At 48.7% G+C, this 17,614-nt stretch overlaps 1 protein-coding gene across 1 annotated transcript; it reads right to left on the bottom strand.

The window, feature by feature from the left end:
• Nucleotides 1-11,080: 11,080 nt before the first annotated feature.
• On the bottom strand, nucleotides 11,081-12,013 carry LOC148218267 (olfactory receptor 14J1-like). Its single transcript, XM_088157899.1, has one exon. It carries the CDS (start codon nucleotides 12,011-12,013, stop codon nucleotides 11,081-11,083), a length of 933 nt encoding a protein of 310 aa, XP_088014025.1.
• Nucleotides 12,014-17,614: the final 5,601 nt, after the last annotated feature.

The raw sequence follows: 17,614 nt of genomic DNA, 5'->3' as shown, positions 1-17,614 counted from the left end.
CAGAACGCTGAGCAAAGGGAAACAAAGGGGCACAGGTAGTGGCAAATGTAAATGAACACTGACAGAACCAAGGAGATCTTCTATACTTAATCTTTTGGTTATAATGAAGCTAGGGGAAGGAAAAGATCAAAAGCAAATAAAATTTTCAATTGATACAGGGGCAATGTGTTTGATTTTAAACACAGCTTTAACTCAGGTGGAAGAAGATTATATTATGGTTAAGGGAGCCACTGGCCAAGCTGAAAAGGCTTATTTTTGTGGACCACTAAAATATAAATTGGGAAAACTAGTAGGCTTCCATAAATTCTTATACATGCCTAATTCACCACATGCACTCCTTGGAAGAGATTTGCTTGAACAATTGAATGCAACAATCAGATTTGAAAAAGGGGAGATTACTCTGGAGGTGGATACTCAAGAATATATTCAAATAATGAGGTTCCCATAGAAGGAAAAATCGGTGAAGATATCATCAACCGGGTGTACCCTGGTGTGTGGGCCACTGAGAAGCCAGGAAGAGCTAAGAAAGCATCACCAGTAGAGGTAAAGCTTAAAGAGGGACAATGACCAGTAAGGATAAAACTATATCCCTTAAAAAGAGAGGGTAGGGAAGGAATCCAGCTGGTAATAGAAAAATTCTGGCAATGGGGTCTGTTAAGGGAATGTGAATCTGATTTTAACACTCCCATATTACCAGCTCACAAACCTGATGGAACGTACAGAGTAGTCCAGGATTTAAGAGCAGTCAATAGAATAGCAGAGGATTTATGTCCTGTAGTAGCAAACCCATACACTTTGTTAACAGTACTGACACCTTAACTAACCTGGTTTACTGGTTTAGATTTGAAAGATGCTTCCTTTTGCCTCCCTCTCTATGAAGCCAGCCAAAAGATATTTGCCTTGGAATGGGAAAGTGGACAAAAGACCCAGCTCACTTGGACTGTACTGCCTCAAGGATTCAAGAATTTCCCCACCATATTTGGCAACCAACTCGCCAAGGATCTCGAGTCTTGGGAAACCCCACCCGGGAAGGGGAGACTGCTACAATACAGAGATGACATCCTGATCACCACTGAGACAGAAGACACTTGCATGCCTTGGACAGTGAGTCTCTAAAACTCTTTGGGGCTCCAAGGGCACCGAGTGTCTAAGAAGGAAGCCCAGGTAATGCAGCAGGAAGTCACTTACTTGGGGCATGAAATTAGTGTGGGGCAAAGAATTGTGGGGCAAGCCTGAAAAGAGGCTCTATGCCAAATACCAAAACCACAGACTGTGAAAAAATTGAGAACTTTCCTCAGAATGACTGAGCAGTGTCGCCTTTGTATCTATAATTACGAGTTGCTTGTTCAACCCCTGTATGCACTGATCAACTCTGAACAGAAGCATCTGCAATGGGACAAACAGGCCACATGAGCCTTGGAACAATTGAAAAAGGCCCTGATGTCAGCTCCAGCTCTGGGACTCCCTGAACTGGGTAAGCCTTTCTTTTTGTTTTCTCATGAGAAACAGGGAATCGCCCTGGGAGTATTGGCACAAGATTTCGATTTAGATATCACAGAGCAGTCACCTACATCTCCAAGGAATTGGATGTGACCACAAAAGGATAGCCAGGATGCCTGAATGTGGTAGCAGCAGTAGTGCTAAATATCCAGGAAGCCTGAAAATTCACTTTGTGACAAAAAAATGACTGTGTTGGTGTCCCATACAGTGTCTGCAGTATTAGAAATGAAGGGCAGGGAGTGGCTTTCTCCACAGAGGCTCCTGAAATACCAATCCATACTGGTAAAACAGGATGCTGTGGAGATTGTGATCACTAACATTGTCAATCCAGCTTCTTTCCTCAGTGGAAACACAGGAGAACCAGTACACCATGATTGCTTGGAAACCATTGAAGCAACATCCTCAAGCTGCCTGGATTTGAAGGATGTTCCTGTGGAAGATGCAGAGGACTGGTTCATGGACAGAAGCAGCAATGTCCTGAATGGCAAAAGGCATGCAGGATATGGCATCTCCATCAGCCATGAGGTAACAGAGTCAGAACCATTGCCTGTCAATACCTCTGCACAAAATGTGAAAATCGCCTTGACCCGAGCCTTGGAATTGACCCAATGTGAGAATGTGAACACAGACATGGATCCAAAGAACACTTTTGGGGCTGTGCATGCTTATGGAGCAATGTGAAAGGAAAGGGGGCTACTGAACTCTCAAAAGAAAAACACTGAACATGCAGAAGAAATTCTGAAATTGCTGGAGGCAGTACAGCTCCCAAAGAAAATAGCAATTATGCATATCAGAGCACATCAAAAGGCATACTTGGAATCAGAAAAAGGAAATGAGTTAGCAGACAGGGAGGCAAAAGAAGCAGCAAAAAGAGAGGTACAATTGGAAGGAGCTCTAATCCCAGACAGGAAAATCTCCCTTGAGGGTAAACCAAATTATGACAAAGAGGTTCTGAAGCTAATCACAAATTTGGATGAGACATACAGTAAAGAGGGGTGGGCCCTTTCCCCAGAAGGAAGGGTAATCATACCTGGCCATCTAATATGGTTTGTAATAAGGGAGGAGCATGGGAAAAGACACTGGGGACCAGAGACTGTGTATGAACACTTAAATCACAACAGCATGGCTAGAAATTGATACACTACAGTGAAGCAGGTAACTCAACAATGTGATCTCTGCCTCCAGACTAATCCTAAAAACAAAGCCAGAAATGGGTGAAATTGAGAAGGGAAATGTACCTGACCAATTAGGGCAAATAGAGTTCACAGAACTCCCAAGAAAAGGGAGTTTTGTTATTTACTGGTATTAACTGATACCTTTTCAGGATGGCCTAAGGCTTTCCCTGCTACAGCTGCTAAGGCCAGAAAAGTGGTCAAGGCATTAGTAAAAGAGATAGTATCACGATTTGGGATTCTGGCTGCCATTTCTTCAGATAGAGGGCTCCATTTTATTGCAAATGTGGTACATCATGTTAGTAATGCTTTAGGTATAGATTGGCAATTACATACCCCATATCATCCCCAGTCAAGTGGACAAGTGGAGAAGATGAATCATTTAATCAAACAGCAAATTGTTAAATTAGGACAGGAGGTCAATCTGCCTTGGCCTCAATCCCTTCCTTTAGCCCTTTTACACATCCCAACTAAACCAAGGGCAAAGGAAAGGCTGAGTCCTTTTGAGATCCTGTATGGGCGACCGTATGCAATACAGAAGGGAACATCAGCACAAATAGGGGAAGAAACTATCACAGAATACATGGTGGCCCTAGGGAAACAACTCAGTAATATCAGGAAACATGTAGAAAGAAGCTGGTGTAGGGGATTGGATGGACCAGTACATAATGTGCAACCTGGAGATTGTGTGTATGTGAAGTCTCTCACAGAAAAGACTTTGGAACCACAGTAGGAAGGACCATACCAGGTGCTCCTCAGCTCCTTCACTGCCATCAAGATCAGAGAACAAGCAGCATAGAGACATCACACTGGAATTAAAAAGGCTTCACAGTCACCATGGAGAATCAGGCAGGTGCAGCCTGGAAAGCTGTGGCTCTGATGATCATAGCCATGGCTATGGCAGACATGTGTGCAAGACCTCCTATATAAAATGGGACTGGCATTTATGTGTGTCAGGGGAAAGCTTCTGACTTTGACTCTCCTAAGTCTCTGGGGCAGGTGTTACAAATATCAAACACAACTGTCTGGCCAGGGAAAGATGTCTGGGGATGCAAATTTGCATTTGTTCAGGAAGGATTGCATCAGGGACTTATAAAACCCATTCAAATTGGTACTGAATGTTGTGACACATGCTTCACTAACTGTTCTGAATTCAGGCTTAAAACAGAGGAATGTGAAACCAAGGCTTTTAGAATTAAACCATGAGGGAACTGTGCTACATCTATCTGAACACAGAACGTGGGCCCAAGGGGTTAAAGGGAAGTGGCAGATTATTAAGATAGAGCTATGTGCCACAAGAAAACAACTGAGGTTTGTATGTGAAGGAAATGTCAACCATGACCGAGATATCTGCCTGGATACACAACAAAGCATCTGTCTCTTCAAAATCCATTCAGTCAACCAGACAACCTTGCTGGTATATATAGATCAGCGTTGTGTATGCCTCAGAACAGCATGCCCCACCAGAAGAGTGGACGAGCTCATTATAAAGGAAACACAATATGATTTGTGCATTTGTAACTTGGTCAAAATTGAGGGGTGCAATTTCTCCTATTGGGCACCTGTTGTATCACATCAGTATATAAAGGCAAACATGACAACTGTGCAGGATGTATTGTCTGTGCCCAGAAGAATGAATCTCACTCTAGTTATAGAGCTACTAAAACACAGAGATATTCAGTAAATTCTGAAAGAAATTAGAAGTATGGGAAAGAAGATCTTGATCACAATACACCATGAGACAGACTATAAGGAGACCATAGAAGGTTGGAGGGAGACACATCTCACCACTGGTGGGATGTATTTTTTGGGTGGTCTCCTACTACAGCAGGGTATCTACACTGATTGTGTCATCTGATAGTAGTTTTGTTAGTTCTGATTAGTTTAAGTTTTGTTCTTGGTTATGATTTTCTGGAATTTGAAACAGTCACAACAAATGGCTACAATGCCTATCCTGTTATTGAATCAACTAGGTAAAGACAGTCATAGAGAGTATGATAGATATCTTAGAAAGCAAAAGAATTTGCATCACTTAGAAGAAAAGGTGGGAAATGAGATGGGGAACATCTATGGTTTTGAAAATTCAGAATTTTAAAAGCATATAATATGCTTAAGCCAGTGGATGAGACTTAGAACACATAGCAGAAACGGTATGTAATGAACCACATAGGAACATAGTTACCAGGAAAAAAACATTAAGATATATTGCAAAAACTCAGCAAAACAAGACCTGGCTATTGTACAAACCCAACAAAGCAGAAACCTGTGGCTCCAGAAACCAGCCAGGACCAGACGGGTGGTTTTGAGTGGGACAAACTGACCTGAGGGAGAGCCAAACCTCCACTGCACCTGCCCAAAAGAAGAGCTCAAACAGCAATTACTGAGGAAGACATACAGCCTTCATCCCAAAAACCACCAAACACAACCACCAGGAGTGGTGGAAGCTAATTTTAATAAAAGCAGGAGAAGGTGGAGATGGATGGGCAGGGAGGTGTGGGCTTGTGGGATCAATGTGTATTTATACCTGGAACCTGTCCTGACTAGGTACACGTGGTTTGGAAGAAATATCCCCCCAGGTGTCCCAGCTGGCAATGAAACACTCTCTACAATTTCAGTGTCAAGTCCTGATTCCTGAAATCAGGAAAGGCCCAGCAGCTGTGTTGGTTCTGCAGAGCAAAAATGGCCCCGGGTTCCATGGGACCCCAGTGTCACAACTGACTCCTTGCTTCCATGTCACCCCCTCAGTGTCAAAATGGCCTCTTCACTCCAATAGAACACAAAGGTTTTGCATAAATATTGAGCAAATCCTGCTTAACACAGCTGGGAACATTTGTCTGCATTCAAAAGTGAGATTAAAGGTGAGGGTGGCACCAGCAGGTTCCATCTACAACAAAGACCCAGGGAAAGGACAGGGACAGAGAATTCAGCTGAAAGACTCAGAATTCTGCTTACAGAGATGATTGCTGGTCACACTGTCCCTCGGAGGAAGGTGACATCATTCCAGACAGCCTGGACTGAGCATGTGGTTCCTCAGTGGGGTTTGTTGTTTAGTAAAACTGCTCAGGCTTTTCCATTCTTTCCTCACAAACAGGAAAATTTCTCCTGGGCCTGTGTGCAGGCAGAGCCCTGAGGAGAGCAGGTGGGACATGGTGCAATGGGCTGGGACAGCCAGCTGCAGAGCTCAGGGGACAAGGTTCTGCTGCAGGGCACAGGGATGTCAGTCCCAGGTGGGCGATGTCAGACATGGTGAGGCTGGGGGTGAGGAGCAGGTTGTCCAAACAGGGTCAGCCTGCAAGGGGCTCATTCTTCTGTGGGCCCAGACCTCCTAAGGAAACATTCAGCATCAAGATCACTTGGGAAATGCTTCTATCAGCTCTTCTCTAAAATGGAAAATGAAAAACTATTCATGTGATTAAAAACATAAAAGTTATGAGATGCACATCAAATCCTTCCCCATTAACAAAACTCCAAACGGACTCCAAGCAGCTGCACAACCCCTGATAACTTGAAGTCAACTGGAAGAAGACAAGGTGCTCCTGAGGACTTTCTCTATTTTTATGATCCCCACAGTGGATTTGGGGCTGAGTCCAGCACCCTTAGGCACTGAGAGGAGTTTGAAGAAGCTGCTCAAGGAGGCAGAAGCAAAACTCCAAGTCCCTTGGAGCATCAGTGGCCCCACTGAGGGCAGGGAGTGCCAAAGGCTCCCCAGGGACTGGTGAGAGCAGATCCTTGAGGGCAGGATTGCAGGAGCCCGAGGCTGTGAGCAGGGAACTGCAATGCTGAGCAAGGCCTGGGCTGGCTGGAGGAAGCAGAAAGGCCAAGGCCTGAGCCCAGGCCTGGCCCAGCAGGGCCTGTCCCTCACGGGTGGCTCGGGGCTGTTGCTGGGGCAGTGGGATGGCAGGGGCAGCAAGGACAAATGTCACCAAGCTGCAAGCCCTGCCAGCCTCCTGAGGGAGGGCCGAGGCAGAAGCAAAGTGCAGCCCCTGCCAGGAAAGTTCCTTCTGTGGGGCTGCAGAGTCCCTGCCCGAGCCCAGGGCACAAAGGCCTGGGTGCCTCTGGCCCTGCCAGCCCTGCCCAGCCCTTGGCCATCTCTCCTGCAGGCTGTGCCCCCTGTGCGTGCTGCTCCTGTGCCCTGGCCGGCTGCACACGCCCATCTCGCTGTCCCCCCCAGCATTTCTCAGCCCAGCATTGCTGTGCCCTCCCTGGGCTCCCTGCACCCAGCGCTGCCGGCTCCTGGCACACAGAGCCATGGCCTGGCCCAGCCTCACGCTGGGACACCTCGGGCACCAACATTCTGCCCTGGGAGGGACTTTTCTGGTTCCTCACCTCCAGGCTGAACCTTCCAGGCTGCACTTTGGGGAGGTTTCCTTCACTTCCTTCTTGCAAGGAAAGCTCTGTGTCCTGCTGTTCACAAAGAGAGAAGGGCTGGTGGGAGATGTGGTGGTCAGAGGCTGTTTGGGGTACAGTGACCATGAAATTATAGAGTTTTTAAATATTCTGTGATTGAAGGAGGAGCATCCAGAAAACTTCTACATTGGACTTAGAGAGAGCAGGATTTGGCCTATTCAGGATGCAGTTTTGGAGAGTCCAAATCAGTTACTGATTTTTTTTTTAAGGTAAACAGCCTTTAAAAAGCAAGGTTTCCCAGAAAGGATGAAGACAATTCAAGAAAGAAGTCTTGTAGGAGCTGCCTGTCCCTCTGTGCCAAAAAGTCAGATAGAAAGGAAAATGAGTGGCCTAGTAGGGCATGGAGCTTTTCCAGGAACTCAGGATTAAAAGCAGGTGAATCACCTTTGGATAGAGGGGGACAGGCAACTCAAGAAGTATTTCAGGATGTCGCTAAGTCATGCAGAAAGAAAACTAGAGAGGTGAAAGCTCTATTAGGATTTAACCTGCCTGCTTCTGTGAAGGATAACAAAAATGATTTTAGAAATAAATTAATGGCAAAAGAAGGGAAAAGGAGAACCTCTATTGTTTATTAGGGGGGATATGGTTACCAAAGATGAGGAAAAGGCTGAGACACTTGACCCATTCATGTCCTCAGTTTTCATCAATAGGACAAGTTGTCCTCAGGACAAGTGTTCTCCTGAGCTGGGAGATGGGGACAGGGAGCAAAACAGACCCCTGTAATCCAGGAGGAAGCAGCTGGGGACCTGCTGAGCCACTCAGATGCTCACAGGTATCTCTGGGACCAGATGGGATCCATCCTAGGGGGATGAGGGAGCTGCAGGATGAGCTGCCCAAGCTGCTCTCCATCATTTCTCATCAGTGCTGGCTCAGCAGGGAGGTGCCAGAGGACTGGAGGTGCCAATGTGAGCCCATCCCCAAGAAGGGCTGGAAGGAGGATGTGGGGAACTGCAGGCCTGTCAGCCTGACCTGGGTGCCTGGTGAGGTGATGGAACAGATCACCTTGAGTGCCATCACAGGGCACCTACAGGATGGCTGAGGGATCAGAGCCAGCCAGCGTGGATTTCAATATGTGCATTGATGATCTGGATGAGGGCCTTGAGTGCAGCATCAGCAAATGTGCAGATGGCACCAAGCTGGGTGTGAGTGTGGATGTGCTGGAGGGTAGGAGGGCTCTGTAGAGGGACTCAGACACTACTGTGACACTGACACTGCAGGGTGTCATGGCACCAAGAATCCATTGTGACACTGCAGGATCTTGTGTCACCAGGGGTCCATTGTGACACTGTGCAAACAAAGAGTCCATTGTGTCACTGTGGAGCTTTATGGAATTCGGGGGTCCCTGTGACTCCATGGGGCCTCATGAAATCAAGAAGACACTTGTGACAATTTTTGTCCTTTTGGAAACAAGGAGACCACTGTGACACTGCTGGACCTCATATAACTAAGAGGCCATTGTGACACTAGAGGGACTCAGGGTCTGAAGGAAACAATTTAGGCACCATGGTGCCCCATGGGACCAAGAGGCCATTGTGACACTGTGGAACCAAGGAGAGCATTGCTGCACTGAGACCTCATGGAAACAAGGAGACCACTGTGACACTGCTGGACCTCATAAAACCAAGAGGCCACTGTGACACTGCAGGGCCTTGGGGTGGCCAAGGTGCCATTGTGACACTGTGGGGCACAAGGGTCTAAGAGACTTTGTGACATCCAGGGGCTCCATGGAACCAAAAGAAAATTGTGACACTGGGACGCCTCATGAAATTGTGACACCCCAGAGTCATATGGAACCGTGTTGACATTAAGCTGGGTGTGTGGATCTGCTGGAGGGTAGGAGGGCTCTGTACACAGGCCTGGACAGGCTGGATCCAGGGCCCAAATCCAAGACGGAGAGGTTTAACAAGACCAAGTGCTGGGTCCTGCACTTTGACCACAACAACCCCTGCAGTGCTCCTGCAGGCTGGGGACAGAGTGGCTGGACAGCAGCCAGGCAGAAAGGGACCTGGGGGCACTGATGGACAGAGTGGCTGGACATGAGCCAGCAGTGTGCCCAGGTGGCCAAGAAAGCCAATGGCTCCTGGCCTGGATCAGGAATGGTGTGGCCAGCAGGAGCAGGGCAGTGATTCTTCCCCTGTGCTCAGCACTGCTTGGGCAGCACCTCGAGTGCTGTGTCCAGTTCTGGGCCCCCCACTTTAGGATGGACATGGAGATGCTGGAGCATGTCCAAAGAAGGGCAAGAAGGCTGGTGAGGGGTCTGGAACACAAGTCCTGTGAGGAGTGGCTGAGGGAGCTGGGGATGTTGATCCTGGAGGAGGCTCAGGGAGACAAGGTGATGTCATGGCACAGGTTGGACTTGATGGTCTCCAAGGTCTTTTCCAACCTTGCTGATTCTGTGATTCTCTGAAACCACCCCTGGAGCAGTTGCAGGATGAGCCCTGGGCCTCCTCTTCACAAGGTCCAGCAGCCCAGGTCCCTCAGTTTCTCCACACTGGCCCCAAAGCCCATCCTGTCAGTCCTGCAGAGCCTCTCCAGCCCCTCCTCATTGCCCACAACAGGGAGCCCCACACCCAGACACAGCAGCCCAGATGTGCCCCCCTGGCCTGTGGTGCCTCTGGCAAGGGAACAGCACGAGGCACTGCAGGACCTTGCAGACAATTCCTGAAGCACTTGGAGGATGATCCTGCTCCCCAAGGGATGATCCCATGGTGCCAACTTAAGAACAGAAATGGAGAGTGTGGCCAGAGAGGAAAGAGCGAACAGGGATGGACTGTTGGCAGGAGAGGGGACAAGGGTGGGTAAGAGGAAGAAACCTAGAAGGATTTCTGGAAAGAGTAAGGAAAGCAAAGGTGAAGCAAAAGGAATGCTCAGGGCACTTTGGGAGTGGTTGCCAGGCAGCCCTGGCTGTGAGCAACAACATCTGCAGTGGGACAGGAAACTCACAGCTCATGGGAACAAACTTTCTGGCTGACTTCAGAGGCCACGACAAGCCTGAGTGGTTCCCCTGCCGTCCCCCAGCCCTTGCTGGCCCCAGGGTGTGATGGCCTTTGTGCTCACTCAGCTCCATGTCCCCACAGCAGCACCATGGGGGTGCTGAGCCTGCTGTGTGCAATCCAAACAGGGGCTCCTGAGCCAGTGCTGCCGTGTGTGTGCCTGCAAGGATGCAGCTCCTGTGTGAGCTGGGGGAGAGGCCAGGGCTGCAGAGGGGGGATGTTGTTGGCAGGTGCATGAGGACGCTCTGGGACACTGCCCTGGGGTGTCCAGCACAGTGGGGATGGATCAGCCCCTGCTCTGCTGCTCCTTGCCAGGGTGTCCCCCTTGCAGGGAGCTTGCAGAGCACCAGCCATGCTGTTTGTCCCCAGCCTGCCCACAGCCAGCCTGGGACTGCTCCCGGGGCTTTTCTGTGCTCAGCATTGGGCTGGCCAAGTGTTGTGGAGAGAGCGTGGCCAAGGAGCCTGGAGCCCCCAGGCCCTGGCCTGAGGCGTCAGCGCTGCCCCAGCAGTGCCCATGGCCTGTCCCTGCTGCAGCCCCGGCACTGCCACCCCCAGGGCTGTGCCCAGCCCCGAGAGCACTCAGGCCCTGCAGCAACACGAGGGCCAGGAGGGCAGTGGGGCAGAGGCACGGGAGCAGCACTGGCAACACCAAATGCTGCTGCTGCTGCTGGGCACAGCTGCTGTGCCAGCACTGATCTGCCCCAGCTCTGCACACAGACATTGCTGCTGCAGCTCCAGGGAACGAAACAGAAGGGGCATCTCTGGAGAAGTCTTTGCTAGGAGAGAGATTCTTTAGTTCATTAAAGCCAGTGAGAGTGCAGCCCCTCATTGACACAGTCTAGGGCCACAGGGAAGGGGGAGAGACAGAAAATGAGAAATGGCACAAAGAATGACATTTCTTTGTAGACAGTATGAAAAAATTATAACCAAGAACCTCCACAATGAAAACAACCAGAAGTGTTAGAGATTATTTTTATTACAAGTGATTTAAAGAAATTGGCCAGCAATCTAATGTTTGCAAAACCATCCAATCATCAGTGTCCACACTGCAGCCTTGAGCTCCTCATTCCTCAGGCTGTAGATGAGGGGATTCAGGGCTGGAGGCACCACTGAGTACAGAACTGACACCGCCAGATCCAGGGATTGGGAGGAGACTGAGGTGGGCTTCATGTGAGAAAACACTGCAGTGCTTACAAACAGAGACACCACAGCCAGGTGAGGGAGGCAGGTGGAAAAGGCTTTGTGCCGTCCCTGCTCAGAGGGGATCCTCAGCACAGCCCTGAAGATCGGCACATAGGAGAAAACTATGAACACAAAGCAAACAAGTGTTAAACAGGCACTAACTACAATCAGTCCAAGTTCTCTGAGTTTGGAGTGTGAACAGGAGAGCTTGAGGATGGGTGGGATTTCACAGAAGAACTGGCCCAGGGCATTGCCCTGGCACAGGGGCAGGGAAAATGTATTGATCATGAGCAGCAGTGCATTGAGAAAGGCACTGGCCCAGGCAGCTGCTGCCATGTGGGCACAAGCTCTGCTGCCCAGGAGGGTCCCATAGTGCAGGGGTTTGCAGATGGACACGTAGCGGTCGTAGCACATAATGGTCAAGAGATAAAACTCTGCACCAATGAAGAACAGGAAGAAAAAGAGCTGTGCAGCACATCCTTCATAGGAGATGTGTCTGGTGTTCCAGAGGGAATTGTGCATGGCTTTGGGAACAGTGGTGCAGATGGAGCCCAGGTCGCTGAGGGCCAGGTTGAGCAGGAAGAAGAACATGGGGGTGTGCAGGTGGTGGCCGCAGGCTACGGCGCTGATGATGAGGCCGTTGGCCAGGAGGGCAGCCAGGGAGATGGCCAGGAAGAGGCAGAAGTGCAGGAGCTGCAGCTGCCGCGTGTCTGCCAATGGCAGCAGGAGGAAGTGGCTGATGGAGCTGCTGTTGGACATGTCCTCACTCTGGGCATTGTGGGCTGTAAAAAGAACACATTGACAAGCTAGGAGACATTTCCTTGAGTCAATCCTGTACAATTAAGTTAGGAATCCTCTCAAAACTACTTCTCTTCATGTGGGGGAACTTCACTAAAAACTTTTATTTTTGAAATTGAGTTTCTGCTTCTGAGTTACTGCCTCCTCATCAGCATTTTTCTCAGTATGAATGCTGAGGAGCCCAGAGGGAAAACAAGGCTACCATTGACACGGTGAAGTCTGACCTTCTGGCCCTATACAGCTACACTTTGCTTATAATATCTCCCTCTAATTCAAGGTGATCAGACTTCAAATGTGCTGGAAAAATACAGCAGCCGTTTTGAAGGCTCCAATTTCAGAACACTTTTCCCTAACCTCGTTTTTTTGCTCTATTCTGATTGAGAGAGAGAGGCATACTAAGTGTTCATCTGGCTCTGCTGCCTGGAGTTGTTCCTACTGGGAGCTGTTCCTCTCTATCCAAGGCTTGTCCCTGCCAGTGCTGCCACGGCCTGGCCCAGCTTTGGGGGCTCAGCTCTGCCCTGCACACCCCTCCCAGCACAGGGCACTGCCCAGGGACATCTCCCTGCCAGCAGGGCCTGAAGGGCAGCTCACACAAACTGAGATGCTGCAAGCCAAGGTGCTGCTGCTGCTGTCTGTAGACAGAGGAGGGTGAGGAGGCACTTTGTGAGGGAGATGGGAGGCAGATCTGCTGATGCCCAGTGGGACAGTGCAGGAGTGTCAGTGACACAGACACACCTGAGAGCCCCTTTGCCTTGCCTTGAGGAGAAAGCTGAGAGCAGCCCTGGCCATGCAGCACCATCTCCAGAGCAGGAGGAATCTGCCCTGATGGGGGTGGCTCCTTCCACCTCCAACTTCTCCCCACAGTCCATGAGGAACTGCCAGGCAGGCTGAGAGCTGTCCCTGGCAGGTGGCACATGGCCTGGGCTGGCCAAGAGCCCTGAGGGCTGCAGGAGCTGCTCTGCAGGACAGCCCTGGGCAGCCCTGGCTGCAGCCCCAGCTTCAGCCCCTGCAGCTGTCCCTGAATATGGGAGAGTCCTCCTGACACATCCCCCAGGCTGTGGGCTGTGCTGGCTCCAGGAGATCCCTCCAGGAGCACAGGGGACATTGCCCTGCACCCACACACTCACCATGTCCAGGGCTGTGAAGATGTTTCCCCAAGTGCAGTCTCAGCTCAATGTCTTCCCAGTCCTGATTGCCTTGAGCCTGTCTGTGCCTGGCTCCTGTGCCCTCAGTGCCTGCAGGCAGTGCCCTCAGCCCTGCTGGGCTGGCAGAGGAGCTGCTCCTCAGCAGAAATGTCTTTTTGAAGCTTCTCTTGGTTTACCTTGGGAGCTGCCTCTGTGCCAGGAGCCTGGCCCAGCTCACCAGCACAGACACAGCACAAGGACTTTAATGATCCTCTTGGTTCATTAAATATTTACATCATAATCATTCCCTGAGAGAGTGTTCCAAAACCTTCTCAAGAACTCAAATTAAAATGCTGAAGTTTCTTGAAGTTTTAATGGGTCCCACTGAGGGACACAACTGAGAAAATGTCCCCAGGTTCCAGTTGGAGCAGGAAATTCGAGGCAGAGATGAGAGGTGGGGACAAAGAGAAGTCAAGTCTTTCCCTTTTGACACCAACTCTTTTAGTAGTTTATAGAATCATGCCCCCAGTTATCTACTTTAATTAGTCCCTTGAGAGCTTTGTATTAACATTCAGTGGGGCTCATTAATACTTTGAGATACTCAAGGTTTGGGTTTTGCTTTTGCCTTGGAGTCTCTGAGAGCTTTGTGCAATCATGGCCTCCAATTATCAGCTTTAATTAGTCCCTTGAGAGCCTTTGTCAGTAACAACACTCAGCGGGGTTCATTAATGCTTCAAGACACTCAGGGTTGATTTTAAGTTCTACTTTTTGACACTGAGTCTCTGAGAGGTTTGTGCAGTGATGGCCTCCAATTATCTGCTTTAATTAGTCCCTTGAGAGGCTTTGCCAGTAATGATATTTAGTGGGGTTCATTAATGCTTCAAGGTACTCAGTTTTTCTAAGGTACTTGGAGTTTCCCTTTTGACACCAACTCTTTTAGTAGTTTTATGCAATCGTGGTTCCAATTATCTGCTTTAACGAGTCCCTTGAGAGCTTTGTATGACACTCAGTGGGGCTCATTAATGCTTCAAGTTACTTCAGTTTTTTAAGGTACTTTCCTTTTTCCTTTCCTCCCTTATTCTATGAGTGGTTTTTGGGCAATTCTGGCCTCCAGTTCTCTCCTCCAAGGAATCCATGAGGAGCCTGTGTTGGGGATGGACCTCAGTGGGACCCATTAATGCTTTGAGACACTTTGGGTTTTTCTTCTGACTTGGACTCCTGGAAAGGTTTGTGCAGTCTCCTCTCAGGCCCTGAGGTTCAAGGGCTCAGCACCAAATGCACCACGGGGCTCATTGGGATCAAGCAAGTCCTGACAAACCATGGCTCTGCTTTGGTTTCCCTCTGGTCAAGAACATATCCAGCAATTAGTTACACTGAGTATTTCAGCTACTTTGATCTTTCCATTTTCATCACAATTTTCATGACTAATCCTTGGTAAAACTAGAGGCGTTTCTGGCAAACAAAGATTCTGGCCGCCTATCAAGGTACAATTTACAGACTTCAGTTGTACTTTACTGACACGGCTCTTCATTCTTTTTCCTCAATCTCATTTGCGTTAGGAACAATAATTCTGTTGTCCATGGAGCTGACACCTTTTAAATTCCAGAATAATGTCCCCAAGGTCCTTTGCTGTTCAGCTCTACTGTGCTGTCTGTGGGTGACAAGGCTTGGTGGGGTCCTTTCCCCCCTGGCTGGAGAGGTGCCAGGTCCCAGTCCCTGAGGGTACCCAGGCTCCTGGCTGGAATTCAGGTGGAATTCCACATCCTCAGTGTCACATCAGCCTTCACACGGAGCTCCGTGGATCAGAGCATTTTTCAAAGAGTTGTTGGGGCAAACAGGGAGATTTGGTCTGGCAGGATCTGTAAAACAATATCCCATAATATCCACTTGTTCTGGCACAGAACACTTGGCTGCTTGGACATATTCCCATTGTTCTCAGCCAGGTTTCAGGATTCAAACAGTGTTGTCTTTCCCCAGAATTGTTCCTTCAGCTGGCCTGGGAGGGCCATTTGGCCTCTGTACCCACACTCTGGCTCCATTATTAGGACTGGTGCATCCAAACCCTTTATCTCCATGAACAGCAGTGATTTGAGGTGGATGTCCTTTTCTCACAGTTTTAAAAACTGCAATATCAATAATTGTGCTACCCTTCCACAACTGAATATGGGGTTGAATAATCCAATTGTTCACTACTGTTTAACAGAATTACTTCAATTTCTCCTTGATAATCTGCACCAATTCCTCCTCCCATGACATGAACACTTTTCAAGGCCAAGCTCCAGTGAGCAGTCATCAAACCAAAGTGTCCTGGAGGAATCTGAATTCCTGTTCCTGTATTGTTAAGTCTCATTTGCTTCTGATTTATCCTAATTAATTCCTATGCATGAAGGCCCAGCCCTGCAGCTTCTGGGGGGCCTGTCAGGGGCCATCACACCCGGAATAATTTCCCAGGCAGTCACAGTGTCACTGTCCTTGGCTGTATTTGCAAATTGGGTGCAGCCATGCACATTCAGGGGGTTCCCATTTCCCAGTGGGGCCATTGTTAAGGGTAGGGAGCACATCTGGGAGATGGGTTCTCCATCGGGACAGGTTCCCATCTCCTCGTTTTTTCAACTGCTCTTTTAACAACCCCTTCATCTGTTCAATCAATGCTGCAGCTTGTGGGTAGTCTGGTATATGAAAAACCCAGCAGTCTTACTCACTGTATTTTTTACAGAAATAAAGCATTCCACATCCTAGTGTCAGCAAACCCTGTAAAACCTGCCAATTTCATCCTTTCCTCTTTCATTCATTGTATCCAATCTCACCGTTTACCAGTGATATTTGGATCCTGGTCAGTCATTTCTTTAGAGTATTCAGTGTTAAATCCCTGAGTAGCCAAAGCTAAAAAAAATCAGTATTTGGAACATTATTTTACAATGTTATTATATACATATAAATATATACATAAAAAGAATTATTTTGTACATATGTATATAATTATTTATTATATTATTATTATTTCTCTTGCACAAACAAATCCAAGCTCAAGATTGAGAATCTTTACTGTTCCTCCATGTGGGAGAGTGCCAACAACAATTGATCCTTCTGTTGGTGCTGTTTCTGGGATTCTGTTTACAAAATTCACCCTCGTCTTCCTACATCCATAATTTCTTTTCCTTTTTCCAAGTGCAACTTTTGGATGCATTTTAATACATCCAGTGGTTCAGTTTCTTTCAGCTGCCTTCCCCATTGCTGTCACAGTGCTCCAACCTCAGCCCACTCCAGAGCCAGCAAACTCTAGGGAAGGTTTTCCCTATACCTGGGAATTCCAGACAAGACTGATCCCTTACATTTACATTTAAAAAGCAATATTCTATTCTGGTGATCTAGCCAGACTACACCTGCTTTGTTTAACCAGTGGGCAGGGGCAGCAGCAGAGACACAGACACAAGTTCAGCAATCAGTGTCATTTACTGTAGTTCAAAGCAGCAAAGAATCACAAAAGGAGAAGCTCAGCAATGCACCCAACCATCAGCACCAAAGATTGCCTGCAGGGATTGAGAGACAGCACCAGTCACCCTCAGACTTTGCCATCAGCCAGGTGCACACATCAGCTGGGGAAGCTGTGACAGCCAAGGACTGCAGAGCCACTCCTGGACACTGGGAATTCCTGCAGGTGCCTCCAGCCATAGGTGAGGCTTCCAACCCTGCTGTGAGAGGGCCCAGCTCTGATAGTGCTGAATAAACAAACTGACAGCACTTCTAGTGCAGGAACAGCTGCTTTCATTCTCCTCTTGGGATCCTCCCAAAGCCTGGCCAGGCCTCAAGGAGGAACCAAGGGAGGTGACTTTGACCATACAGCCCCAAACAAGGCCAGATGTCAGATTTCATGGCCTTTTGTGGTTTCTAAATACAGAAAGGTCAATCCATGTTTCACTCGAGTGGATACATTTATCACAGCACTAATGACCATGTATATTTTGCTAATACAAAGATAACCTTTGTTTAGAAGGCTCATCCAGAAGTCACCTTTGGCTCAGGGCCTGTTGCCCAGGCCTTGGCACTTCAGGGACTGGGTTTAGTGCTGGGCTTGACAGTGCTGGCTGAACAGCTGGACTGGATGAGCTCAGAACATCCTTTCCAACAGAAAGGATTCTACAATTCCAGGATTCCATCTGCTGCATTCAGTTAGGCCCATGTTGGCAGCATTACTTTGGTCAAAAGTTCCCTCTTGGTCAGCTCTTGTGGCCTAAGGCTTCAGCTCCTTTAGCTCCTGGTGCTGAGCTGCTCATGCTGAACGAGATGACTCAGAGAGAAGAACACAGTTCATCCAATTCCTCCCGGGACACTGAGAGGGGAGGCTGTGGAAACAGGAGCATTGTTTGCTGTGCTCTCCTCCCTGCCCTTCACACCTTTCAGCACTTTGAACCAGCCAAGAGCTTTCTCCAAGGGTGCA

The sequence above is a fragment of the Sturnus vulgaris genome, unplaced genomic scaffold (genome assembly GCF_052056855.1).
Source record: "Sturnus vulgaris isolate bStuVul1 unplaced genomic scaffold, bStuVul1.hap1 Scaffold_192, whole genome shotgun sequence".
NCBI classification, from domain to species: Eukaryota; Metazoa; Chordata; class Aves; order Passeriformes; family Sturnidae; genus Sturnus; species Sturnus vulgaris.
This window is presented reverse-complemented; position numbering and strand designations above follow the sequence as displayed.

Coding starts and splice junctions, on each gene's coding strand:
- LOC148218267 (XM_088157899.1), bottom strand. CDS start 12,013: ATGTCCAACAGCAGCTCCATCAGCCACTTCCTCCTGCTGCCATTGGCA.